Source organism: Eptesicus fuscus, chromosome 2, assembly GCF_027574615.1.
Source record: "Eptesicus fuscus isolate TK198812 chromosome 2, DD_ASM_mEF_20220401, whole genome shotgun sequence".
NCBI classification, from domain to species: Eukaryota; Metazoa; Chordata; class Mammalia; order Chiroptera; family Vespertilionidae; genus Eptesicus; species Eptesicus fuscus.
Window position 1 is genome coordinate 95,874,970 of NC_072474.1, and position 13,481 is coordinate 95,888,450.

The 13,481-nt window shown below is 41.8% G+C and overlaps 1 protein-coding gene across 1 annotated transcript in view; it reads left to right on the forward strand.

Moving 5' to 3' along the window:
• The window catches only part of ARAP2 (ArfGAP with RhoGAP domain, ankyrin repeat and PH domain 2), a 174,453-nt gene that overhangs the window by 151,111 nt on the left and 9,861 nt on the right, over nt 1-13,481 (forward strand). The window contains exons 28-31 of the mRNA XM_054729595.1: nt 273-412; nt 5,894-5,976; nt 7,228-7,263; nt 9,160-9,223. Of these exons, the coding sequence (XP_054585570.1) occupies nt 273-412; nt 5,894-5,976; nt 7,228-7,263; nt 9,160-9,223 (323 nt within the window). The remainder of the gene's footprint in view (nt 1-272; nt 413-5,893; nt 5,977-7,227; nt 7,264-9,159; nt 9,224-13,481) is intronic.

The following is a 13,481-nucleotide window of genomic DNA, read 5'->3' on the forward strand; positions in this document are numbered from 1 at the left end:
GGGGTGGCTGGGGTGGTGATTGGGCCGGCAGGACACTGAGCCACCAGAGGACCACACCCCCGCCCCGCCTCACCCTAAGGGCCCAGGGACTTGGGAGCTGCCGTCCACACCGGTCCCGACCAGCGGACAGACAGCCTACACGTGCATGATTAAATCATGCACTGGGCCTCTAGTTACTTTATAATATCAAAACTGAAAGTATAAAAATGTTTTATATTCTGTTCCAAATAAATGAAAGTGTACCTCACCTACAAATATAATGTACTTTACAGAGAGAAATGCCCTGGAAAGTATCAAAGAGGGATCCCTGAAAATCAAAGAAGAACCATCTAAAATACTGTCTGGAAATAAATTTCAAGATCGGCACTGTGTTTTACGAGATGGATATCTCATTCTTTACAAGGACCTGAAGGTATTTGCATATATAGTATTTGACTGTGTACACATTTCTGTGTGGGTATTAACATTCTTATACCTTTCTCAGCCCTCTCTCTTGGAAGTCAAGGCCTGTAGAAAATAAAAAAAATAAAATGCAGAGTAAGCTGAGGATTCCTCTCAGCCTCCGGGCTATGGCATTAATGCACTGAGTAGCGCAGTGAAGGACTCCATATTTGGCCTTTATGAGCACCTGACATTTTTTAGGGCAGGGAATGACTTACGTCCTAAAGAAAAGTCCAATATGCGTTACATAAACAAGCGTATTAGTCAGCATCTCAATCAATAAAATGACTGGGAGAGTGTGTCATGCCCTAAGGCAAAAGTGGCTTGAGTTTAGCTAATGGAAATTAATAAATGCAAATTAAAACTCTGATATACTATTTTACTCTTTAAGTTGACTACAGTGACTAAAATTGTAAGAGTGACAAACACCTAGTGTAGACAAGGATGTTGATTAAACTAAAACTCTCATAAATTGCTGATGGAAGGGTACAGTCACAATCACTGTGTAGAAATGTTGGGCAGTTGTTAGATAAGTTTATTAGAACATCTACCCCTGGACCCAGCAATTCTGTTCCTGGTTATTATGTCCATAAAAGTGTTTGTTCAGGAATGTTCATAAGCAGCTTTATTCATAAAAGCTGCAACCTGGAAACATTCCAAGTGACTGTCAATATTAGAATGATAAATTCATACAATGGAATCCTACTCAGCAATAAAATAAGTGAATACTCATGCATGCAGCAACATGGATGCATCTTGAAATCCTTGTGGAGTAGAAGAAGCTTGACACAAAATACTACCATCTGAGTCTGTCTGTAAGAAGTCTAAGATCGGGCAAAACCATGAATGGTGATAGAAAGTAGAAAGTGTTTGCTGAGGTGTCAGGAAAGATTGTAGGTTTAATTCCCGGTCAGGGCACATTTCTGGGTTGTGGGCACGATTCCCAGTAGGGGGAGTGCAGAAGGCAGCCGATCAATGTTTCACTCTCATATCAATGTCTCCCATTTCTCTCTCTCGCCTTCTCCCTTCCTCTCTCTCTAACCATCAATTAAAAATCTTTTTTTAAAAAAATATTCTCTATCCAGTTTTTGGTGGTGGTCACATGGGTATTTGCAGTATCATCTCTACTTCCTTGAGATTCTGGCAATACCCATGCAATTTTTTTTTTTAAATGCTGAATGACAGCAGGACCTGGAGATACTTTTTTATTTTGAATTATACAATTCACTTGAGTTAAACATTGCTTGCATACTGTAAGTGTGTGGCACTTCACTATTTTGTTTTGGTAACGTACAAAGAAAGAACAGTGTAGTAATATCTGTTAATATGTCATGAAGAGAGGATAGTTAGCCCTATTTTGGGAAGTATCTTTTGAGCTCTCCACACCTTTAACCCCTTTCCCTGTTTGTTTCTTCAGGGAAGCCTCCATGTGTGGCCTTAAATAAATCTTAGCATTCCAACTTTGTGTAGACATCTCATATTCACTTTTAAAGACAGTGGAATGTGCAGGCATGGGGGCAGGTAGGACAGCACTGAAGTCTGCAGCCCTTACCCCTCCAGAGGTTTATTATCTACCCTACTTGAACTCCCACTTTGCCATTCCACCTGATAGACCCAGCAGGGAGTGTGTGCAGGTACCAAGATATTGTTTGTTATTCTTCAGGTGTTTTTTTTTTTTTCAGTAGAGGGAGGGTGGAGTTTGCAGAAGTAAGCCACATAAGAATTTGGGGTTAGTGAACCGAACTCCAGATGTCAAAGTTCATGAACTTAGGTTTTTATTCGTGAAAGTAAATGTTAAACATCACAGCTGACAAATATTAAGTCTAGCTTGAATTTTATTTGGTTTTCTTCAGTGGGTCACCCACCTTGGTCTTTATTAGATGGAGTTCCTTCATCCTTGTCCTTCTGTATACATAATATGTTGATTAAGAGTCATTTTTGTAGTTGGATGGCAGCTTACCATATTTAAAAATCAACCTAACGTTTTTAGCCCCAATAAGGAACTGATACTTCCATTTCTAGAAATCTAGCCATAAAGGAAAAAATATCCAAAATATATATGTTATTAAATTATCTACTATGATTATAATAGCAAACATTAATAATAGTGACTGGGAGCAAATCCACTGTGTAAATTCCAGGCCTTATCATCGCTGCCACGGAGGCCATTGGTCACCAAAGCATAATTTCTGATCTTCCTGCTTACTTTTTCTTCTATATTCTCCTAACCTGTATTCTCCGTGGAAACCAAGTTTTATTTTATAAACATACTAGAGGCCCGGTGCATGAATTTGTGCATGGGTAGAGTCCAGCCAGCCCGCCCCAATTGGGGTGATCCAGCTGGGCAGGCCAGGGAGGAGGGGCCGAGGGAGGTTGGCCAGCCAGCCCTGTCCCCGATGGGGGTGGGAGGGGCTGATCAGGGGCGTGGCCAGCTGGGGGGAGAGGCCTGAAGAAGACCCGCTAAGCTGGAGCTGAGCATGGGCCCCAGGCTTTCCAGGGAGGACGGCCTCAGCAAGGAAACAGAAACCACCAGAAGGCTCTGCAAACCGGCCCTGATCTCCCTTTGGCCAGGCGGACTCAGAGCTGGGGTCTCTGTGTGTACATTATACACAGCCCGGCACTTGCCTTTGTCTGTTGGTCAAATCCATTGCATCGAAAAACTTGTTCCCCTTCTCCTCTTTGGGGCCTTACAACAAATACAGGCCAATTGGAAGACACGGGCCCCAGTGGCAGAGCCAGGCCCCACAATCACCTGGAATTTAGGCCTAAGACAACTGGGTAGCTATCGCCACGGAATAGAACACACTGTTTTAGAGTCTTAATTCTCCCCTAAAATGTGCCCAGCTGCTCCTCTTTAGCTGGGATAGACTGAACTAAGGAACCAAAGACCGAGTTTCCTTTGAGGTGGGATCCACCAGGAGCCAGCTGGTGGCAAGGCCCCTCACAGGCACCTGCCTTCCCCCCACCAAAGCTCGGCATGCTCTGAGCCGGTGCGTTTCTGGTGGTGCCAGGTCCTGGGCTGCTGGTCGGGAGGCAGGTCCACAGGGTTTCTCTCCGCTGCCTTCCTGGCCTCCAGAGCAGTACCCTCTGGCCCAGCGTACCAGGCGGCTGTCACTAGAGCCGGGAATCAAAGAGTGAAGGAGCCGGCCCGTGCAGAGAGGGACCCGCAGGTGGCCAGGCAGTGCCCCCCACCCCGCTTCTCAGTCTCGCTCGTGTGGATTGGGACAAAGCCTGCTGCCCTATACTGGCGCCACATGGGGAGGGTCGCAGCAGGGAGAGGGGTGCCCTGACCTGCCAGCCTTGGTGACGATCATCTATCTCGATGCCCAGCTGATTGAACTCGTCCCACAGAGCCTTCATCTCAAGCTGCATGCTCACACTGGCCACCTTCGCGTTCTTCTTTACCAGCGCCTTGGCGGCGGCTGCTGGCCCCGGGGCCCTCGGGCTCCACAGGGGTGCTGGTGGTGGCCCCTGTGGCCAGTGGGTCATAGCAACCAGTCGTTCCGCCTTAACGGTCGCTGGGCTTTTATTATATGGGTTTTCCACTCTTCAAAAGTGGCTGCTTTCATCAAGAGCAGATTTCATAGTAAGAGTTTAAGTTTTATAGAACTTATACTGATTTGAGCTACATATTTGTCAAGTGGGCTTTTGTGCATTGTCTTAGGACCCTAGTAACTTGTTTATATTGCTATTTCTATGAAGCAGGGTGTTCTAAATTTATAATAGTAGCTATCATTTCCTACGTGCTTTCTATATGCTAGCTACTAGACTAAAACCTTTATAGGCATTTTTCTCATTTAATCTGTACAATAACCCTTAATAGTAACTCTTTACTTTCTCATTTAATCATCATAATGACCCTATGAAATAGTCAATATTGTTATTATCCCTGTTTACAAATAAGAAGTAAGGCCTTAGCCAGTTTGGCTCAGTGGATAGAGTGTCGGCCCTGAGACTGAAGGGTCCAGGGTTAGATTCCAGTCAAGGGCATGTATCTCAGTTGCAGGCTAGATCCCTGGCCCTGTTTGGGGCTCCTGTGGGAGGCAGCCAGTCTGTGTGTCTGTCTCTCTTTCACATCGATGTTTCTCTCTGTCTTCCCCCTGCCCCCTTCCACTCTCTCTAAAAGTCAATAGAAAAATATCCTCAGGTGAGGATTAAAGAAAAAAGAGCTGAGAGAAGCACATGAGGCCTCAAACTAATAAGTAGCAAGGCCGATTTGCACCTAGGTCTCTGTGACCCTCACACCCCTGCTCTCAGTTATAAATGCTGTCTGCCTACCAGTTTGAAACAAGAGATTTCCTTAGGATATAGGGACTGCTTGTGTTAATAATTACCGTAATTCCATGGCTATTATCTGTATAAAATCTATTGCAGGGTATGCAAGGATAAATCATAAAATTTATGTGACTTGATATTAAGGTTTTAAATTAAAGTATAAGGATTCAAGTTTTCCTTCTGTCAGACAACTTTCCTGATGTTCTGTGTTCAAGAATTAACATTTTAAAAATATTAATCACCAATAAATATGCCAGAATGTGTACAGATAATGTGTAATTGATCTTAAGTAAATATTTATAAATTCTTTATTTATAGTCTATTTTCGTGAATTTAATTTTCATTAATATGGATATTTGAGATAGTTCAGTATGTGCCCATATAGGTTCACAATATGTTTTCTGTAATTCTGAAATATAGACAGCAGGCATTCGTTTCTCACAGTTCTGGAGGCTGGATGTGAATCAGGGGGCCAGCCGGGTCAGGGTCTAGTGAGGCCCTTGTCCAGGTTGTAGACTGCCAACGTGGATCCCCACTTGGTGGAAAGAGAGAGAGCCAGCTCTCTGGCCTCTTTTTATAAGGGCACTGATACATTCATGTGGCTCTACCTTCATGCCTTAATTACCTCCCGAGGGCCCCCCCTTCAAATACCATCACATTGGGGATTAGATTTCAACATAGGAAGTTGAGGGTAGAAGGGGTTACAAACATTGTCTAGAACAGTATTTATAGCCTTTATTTATCTCACACTATATGAAATATCATGCATTTTAATGTAGAAATATGAATATATTTGAATAAAGGGTGCTGCCCCAAGCAACACTGGTAGTCTGGTGGAGTTATATGACATATTGCATATGCATTGTATTGTATTTTTAAAATATGAAAACATGAAAAATTATCAATTCTGATACACATCTGGTTCCAGCTGTTTTAAATAAGGGATCATTATGTGTGTGTTTAAATATACATATATAAACAGACATATATATCCAAAATTATCTATTTAAATTTACAACATTGTAATCAAAACGATCTTCATTTACTAAGAGCTGGTATTACGTTCATAAAACATTGGAGAAACTAAGCAATTCTAAACCCAGTCATTAACATTCAAGGCAAATAACAAGGATATTTGTGAAGTCTTCAATTACATACTATTTTGTTTTCCTTACAGAGTAGCAAACATGACAAAATGCTTCCTCTCAGTTCAATGAAGTTTTATCTTGGAGTGAGAAAGAAAGTGAAACCTCCAACAAGGTAAGGCTTGCAAGGGGAGGGTGGCTGAAAAAGTTATGGGAATATATGCCTGTTCAAGGAATTAGGATCGGAGGCATTAGTCTAACTTTATAAACTACGCTGTAGACAAGTTTCTTAAGATGCCAGATCCAGAGATCGTGTGTGGGTAGCTGAGGAGGGAGGCCGTTCCCCTAAAGGCAGCTCCTGGGTGAGTGCATGTCCCCTTCGTAGAACAAGAAACCCCAGGAGCCCTGTCTGCTGGGAAACACCTGGGCTCGTCCGCATCCTGTCCCTTGCTCAGTCAAAGCCTGGGGACTCAAGGAATGTTCCAGACAAGTCTGCCCACAAGAAGACAGACAGCCTGGCCCAGCCGGGCTCTCTAATTTGCCCTTTTCGCTTTGCCGAATTTGGTAGTAAATCCACAGCACATAGATGGACCCCTCCTAAACATTCTGTTCCTCTTTAACACTTGAATCAACCCAGCATTCGGTTAACACTGTACTTACTTTCTTTTAATCCTCACCTGAGGATATGTTCGGTGGCTTCAGGAAAAGGGACAGAGAGAGAGGAACATTGATGTGAGTGAGAAACATCAATCGGTTGCCTCCTGCACATGCCCCTACCCGAGATCGAACCCGCCACCTACATATGTGACGGGATTGGGAATTGAACTGCAGCCTTTTGTGGTATAAGGGACGACGCTCCAACCAACTGAGCCACCTGGCTGGGGCCATACTGTACTTTCTTACCAGAAATTACTTTGACTTAGCTAATTAATGTTTCTACACCTAATCTCATGAAACTTCATTTTAATGAACTCTCGATGGTTTGTGAGTCTGAAAACATTCTCCATGCTTATCGTTCAGCAATTATCAATTAACACAAATACCTGCATTGCAATTGGCACATTTTTTTTCAAATTCTCACACTATCAGCAGGTCAGTATGAATATTATCTTATTTTGGCCTTTTTTTCTAGACATCTGCTTTTACTCAGCCAAGACTCTCTTCTGAGAGATTTCCCCCACTGCCCCATGACATCACAAGGCCCCTTCCCTCTGTCTCCCTCCGCATATTTAAACGTGTAGCCACATCCCTCAACAGTTACCATTCACCTCTAGATAAATCACACCCGTGGAATCTTCACTGTGGGTACCAATTCTGTTACGCATTTCCACTGTTAAATGTCACCTCCTTAGCACCCCATCCTGTTTCCAGTCTGGTAAGGTTTATCATTTTGAATATGTTTGTGTTTTCTCCTCATGTGGCGCAGTTGGGGATTGACAGCATTTTCTGAAAAACATCAGTGGTAAGTTCCCGCTGGCCATTGGGGGATCTGGTGTATCGATAGTAATCTCAGTAAATGGATAATGTTGTGGCTTGGCAGATAGATCTATAGACAGGAAGCGAAGGTAAAATCTTTACTAAACACTTCGAGTCTAGGAAGAGGAAAATATATTTGCTTTCAGAATTTAGGTCCATTCCAGTCCCATGTATCCTAATTGCCAATATCTCTTAAGAGCAACTGTATCTGATTTCTTCCCAGTTACTAGGAGTGTGGGATCCTAGCTCTTAGGGGATACACAGGCAGCATTCAGTTTTAAATAAGGGATAAGAACTAGCTAAAATTCAGCTAAAAAGGAAAATCTTGGTTTCAAAACTGTTCTTTACATATACTAGTATGTACTTGATTCCACTGATGTCATTGGATTGAGCCACTTTCCCGAAAGATTATACTAGAAGTCTCCTTCTCTTACCTTCCTGTGTCTGATGAATCCAAGCCGTACCAGACATGCCTCTTCCTGTCTCTCTGACCCACCATACCCTGTACCCTAGGGCCCTGCTTCATTCATCTGCCAGGATTAGTACAGGAGTTCTAAGTGCTCTTCCTGCCTCGGACCTTGCCTCTGCCTTCTAGGACATTGTCCACCCAGCCCCAAAGAGACTTTCTAAAATGTATCATGTTTCTTTCCTGCTTTAAAACTCTTCTGTGACTCCTGTCACCTTACAGGATAAAGCACGGAAGTGTTGGCCTGGCATGCAAAAGGCCCTTAAATATGGGCTCCATCAGCTTCATCGCCCAGGACTTTCCCTTTTTCCTTAATGATAAAACAGTTATGTCTTGAATCCACCGCACATGCCTTGCTGTCTCCCATCTCCATGTTTAATAGGTGTGGTCCCCGCGCTGAGCCTTCATCCGTTCCATGTGCTGCTCCCTTTCCTCATCACCGTCCTCTCCCTGCCCAGCTGGCAGACTCAGCTGTCCTTCATCCAAGCCACAGCTCAGATGCCCCAAAGTCCTGTAACTCTCACCTTTAATCTTTATATCTTCTTTGTATCTAGAGTATTTTGTACACATTTGGTGTGTAATTAAAAGGATCTGTAATTAAAACCTTGAGAAAGGTTCTCTTGGATATGGTAAATAGAAAAGGACAGTGTCTCTATGATCATCTTTCAATGAAGCAAGAATATTTCAGAAATTTTAACATTTAAAAAATTATTTTTATTATACAGGAATGTAACAAAATATGGTTGTATCGAATGCCCATTTTCCCATTTTGCTATCAGTCACAGCATTTTCCTCTTACAGGAAGCAACCTCCATCCCATCCCCAAGCGTGCTGTTCCTCTTTTCACTTCTCTCGCTGTTTTAATTTACTTGTTTACATTCCCGGCTCCCCTAATGGACTGTGTGAATCGTGAGGGCAAGCGCTCTGTATATATAGGTTTTCAATAAAAGGTGTGATTGGACAGGCAGCGGTTTTTCCGTTTAGCTTCTTTTTCACGAGTCTTGTGGGTATTAATGTTTATAATCATAATGATGGAGACTGTCTGAGCCTTTTTAAAAATCTGCTATTAAGAAAATATGCACACATTTTTCTTCTTAAGCTCAGAGTTTCTAGGGGGAAAAATGTTTTACCATCTTGCACCTGAAAAAGCAAATGAGGTTGACCTTTCTGCCTTTCCAAAAATATTGCTGATTGTCGTTCAGCAGTTATCAAAACCTTAGCTATATTTTGTTTAAAATAGCATTTGTACACTATTATTCTGACATCGTATACTAAGCAACCTGTACTGAGATACTCCCATTTTGATTGCGTTAAGCCATCCATCAGAGAAACCAAAGGGATTTCTGATCACTTAATTACCAAATACACTGGAGAGTGGACGTTTTGATTTGTATAGTCATACATCTTGCTTTGCAGGCACCTGTGTTGTGACAGTTTACAGACTCAGATGGAGTGGATGGCCAGTGTCTTCCTTGCCCAGGTAAGGTATCTGTTTCCAGTGGTCCAGGAACGTGTAAAGATGGTGTATGGGAAATGGCGGTGATTTTCCAGTAACGTTTGAGTTTTATGCATATGCTTTGATTTACTCATTTACATATTTTTAATAAATAAGCATCATGATTTATCCCTTACTCTTTGAAAGAGAGTTTACTCTCTTCATGGAGGCTTTTTGCCAGCCCAGCAGCTCCGCAGCCCAGGAGAGGTGTGTTGCTTCAAGATGGCAGGAGAAGAAAGAGGGCTTGGTCTAAGCTGCCACCCTACCAGAGCCCCACATGATCCTACTCTCCCCACCCCTGCCTACCCACAAATAAGGACGGGAACCTACATTTCTTTTTTTCTTTTTTTTTATTTTTATATTTTATTGATTTTTTACAGAGAGGAAGGGAGAGGGATAGAGAGTCAGAAACATCGATGAGAGAGAGACATCGATCAGCTGCCTCCTGCACACACCCTACTGGGGATGTGCCCGCAACCAAGGTACATACCCTTGACCGGAATCGAACCCGGGACCCTTCAGTCCACAGTCCGACGCTCTATCCACTGAGCCAAACCTGTCAAGGCCTACATTTCTTTAATACGTGTTATTTCCTAGAAACTTCAAAAAGAGTTAATACATGTGTTCCTTGCAACAAACTATGCATGACGATTCTTAATGACGAGGAAATAGAGATGAACAAAGGTTCCATCATTTGCTTAGGACCATATATTTAGTTAGTGGTTTAAACCCAGAGGCAAACACATGTACCCCATTCCCCATTCAGTCTCCTTCTGGGAGGAGGGCTCACTTTTCGGGGGAAGGTTTCAGTAGTCCCATTAGTAGAGTTGGTTTCCCCCCAGCCTTGTCTGGCTGATTCCAGCATTGCTCCGCACAAGGGCATTGAAGTTCACAGTCACGATTAAGTTGCCACTCTTTATTACCGAGGATGTACTTCCCCATTTCTCTTACAAGAGAAGTTAATTCACCCCCAAAATCTGGTCATTTTCTCTGTTCCTTTAATTTAGTATCCTCTCCAGTGGTTAATAAACACTGTTCTCAGCCTGACACTATTACTACCTGGGAATACATTTGCAGAAAAAGACTGGTTGCTAACTTTTTTTAGAGACTTTTCTTCTTTTTTTGGGACTTTTTAATAATTCAGATGTTCAAGTCCTACTTTAAAAAACTGGATTTGAAGTATTTTACTAAAATTGGAACTGTAGAGTCGAAAACTATTACACTATCTCTTTGTGGTGCAACTAAGTTGATTTTTTGTTTTTATAATTGAAGTCAGTCCATTCTGTAGTTTGAAAATCAAAGTATAAACAGCCAGGAAGCAGATACCCCTCTCAGGGCGAAGTTATTTTCCCCTGCCTCGCCTGTCCTGTGTGGTCTCAGCCCAGTTACCTGTGTTTGTCCATTCCACGTTTCAGGATTAATGTCAACACAAAGCTCCTTTGGGATTTAGGGATTTAATGGGTCACCTCCATTGAGAAACAGACAAGAACGTAGCAGATGTTAAAAATACACACACACACACACACACACACACACACACACACACTAGTAAGTGTCCCTCCCTTACAATTAGTCCTTCCAGTGCGCAGAATACTTTTCTGATATCCATCTCCATCCTCACCCCGCCTCAGGTTTCAGCTTACAGATTTCCTCATTCTCCATTTAGACCTTCCTATAGGAGCACTTCACTGCTGCACTTCAATGTAGCACTCAGTACAAAACATTTGTGCATTTAGATTTTCCATTTCTGTCTTTCCTACTAAAATGTAAATTTCATGAGAGGAAGGACTCTGTCAATCTTTTTTTTCTAATTTTATTTTTCAGTTACAGCTTACATTTATTATTTTGTTTTAGTCTCAGGTGTACAGCATAGTGGTTAGACATTCATTTATTTTAAAGCGATTCCAACCAATATTTCAAGTAACCCCCTGGCACCATACATAGTTATTACAATGTTATTGACTATATTCCCTATGCAGTAGTTTATATCCCTATGACTGTTGTATAACTTGTTAATCCCTTCAGCCTTTTTCACTCGGTCCCCCAACTCACCTCCCCTTAGCAACCACCCGTTCGCTCTGTCTTTTGAGCCTGTCGACTTTGTTTACTTTATTCTGTAGATTCCACGTATAGGTGAAATTATATGATTTTATGTGTTTCTCTGACTGACTTACTTCACTTAGCATAATACCCTCTAGGTCTATCCATGCTTTTTGGTAAGATTTCATTCTTCCTTTATGACTGAGTAATATTCTATTGTGCAAATGTACCACCACATTTTTATCCACTCCTCTATTGATGGCTTCTTGGATTGCTTCCAGATCTTGGCTATTGTAATGGACATAGGGGTGCATATGTTTCTTTCAAGTTAGTGTTTTGGGATTCTTCGGATATATTCCCAGAAGTAGAATCTCTGAGTCATAAGGAATTCTATTTTTAATTTTTTGAAGAACTTCCATACTCTTTTCCACAGTGCCTGCACCAGTCTGTATTCCCACCAACAGTGCAAGAGTTCCCTTTTCTCCACATGCTTGCCAATACTTGTTTGTTGATTTATTGCTGATAGCCATACAGGCAGATGATATCTTGTTGTTTTAATTCATATATTTCTCTGACAGTGACGTTGAGCATCTTTTCATGTGTCTGTTGACCATCTCTATGTCCTCTTTGGAGAAGGACTCTTTATTATGTATATCTGTATCACAGAACCCAATGCCTTTTACAGAGTACATTCTCAGTATTTGTAAAATAGGAAAAAGAGAAAATAAATAATCAGATCAAATTTCAAATAGATATTAGTGTGATAAAATAATGAATAAATAAAATAAGTGAGGGAAAGGAAAGCCAGTGTGACTGAGGTAAGGAAGGGTATTAACTGAGAAAGGTTCTCAGGGAAGAGTTTTTTGAATGAACTAACAGATGTGTCTGAAATGAGGGGGTGAGGTGTACAGGTATGTAGTAGCAGGGGAAGATGCCAGGGATGGGGACCATCAAGTTCCCTAGATGTCATAATCTTGGCTTATTCTGGGACCATCACAAAAGGCCTACAAGAGACAGGTGGTAAGAGATGAGGAAGACAGAGAACAGATCATGCAGTCCCCTTTTAGAGTTTGAGAGGGAAATAAGGGAAAGATATCCAATTTACATTAATTGAAAAAATAATGTTGGTTACTTTGTTGAAGCTGTACTCTCAAGGGTCAGAGATGGAAGCAGGAGGAATACCTGGGTGGGTGAGGATGGCAGCTCAGACTAGGGTGGATCTGCTAATACATTCAGATTCAAGAATACTGGAAAGTACAGCCAATAAGGCATTCACATTAATTGGCTATACCAGTTTGAGAGGATTAGAACTTAGTTTTTTGGCCTTGGGCAACAGGCAGATGTGACATTATCAGAGACAGAGTGGGTAAAAGGGAGAAATTTCTGTTCTGGCCACAAGAAATTTGAGATACCTTTTAGACATACACGTGGGTATGCTGGGTAGCAGGTTGGATGTAGGGATGAAAAACTCAGGCAAAAGGTTGGGGCTGAAATGTAAATTTTGGGGAAGTCAGTATTTAGATTGTATTGAAAACCATGAGTTTGGGTGAGATCTTAGAGAGAATGAGAAAGGGGGTTGTATGGGAGAGAGAAAGAGATGGCAGACAAGCCCTGGAACTTTCTAAATTTAAAGGCCTAGTATATTTTAAAAAAAAAAAGAAACAAAAAACAGGAAAAGAAATGAGAAAAGTTGAGGAAGAAGGAAAATGTAGGTGATTGCTACAGAATATTCTATCAAGGAATTTGCTTTGTAGATAAATGAGGCTGTGACTAGATAGTTACAAGGAGTCAAGGTAGGTTTGGGACTATTGAGTTGTCTTTAAAATTGGAGAGTGTATACTTTGCCTCTATGCTGATGCAGACAATCCAGTACTTGGAAGAAAAATTTATTTTTTTAGGAAGAGGGTGATTATGAAACCAGCAGAGGCCCTGGGCAGACGTGAAGCAATGTAAGTGCCCATTGGTTCATCATTGCTGGAAAAATCAGCAGCAGCAGAGTGTGGCACATTTGTTCTCAAATTCCTGACTATGTATTCTGTCCACTGAGCAATTATAGATATGACTGGAGAAAAGTTATTTAATCAGAGCAATACTGATTGAAGAGAAGGGAGCCTTGCTTATATGGCTGAACGCAGAGGAGATTGGTACATTTCATGATAGGAAAATGAACATCTTGAATGATTATTAATAATTTTAAAAATTA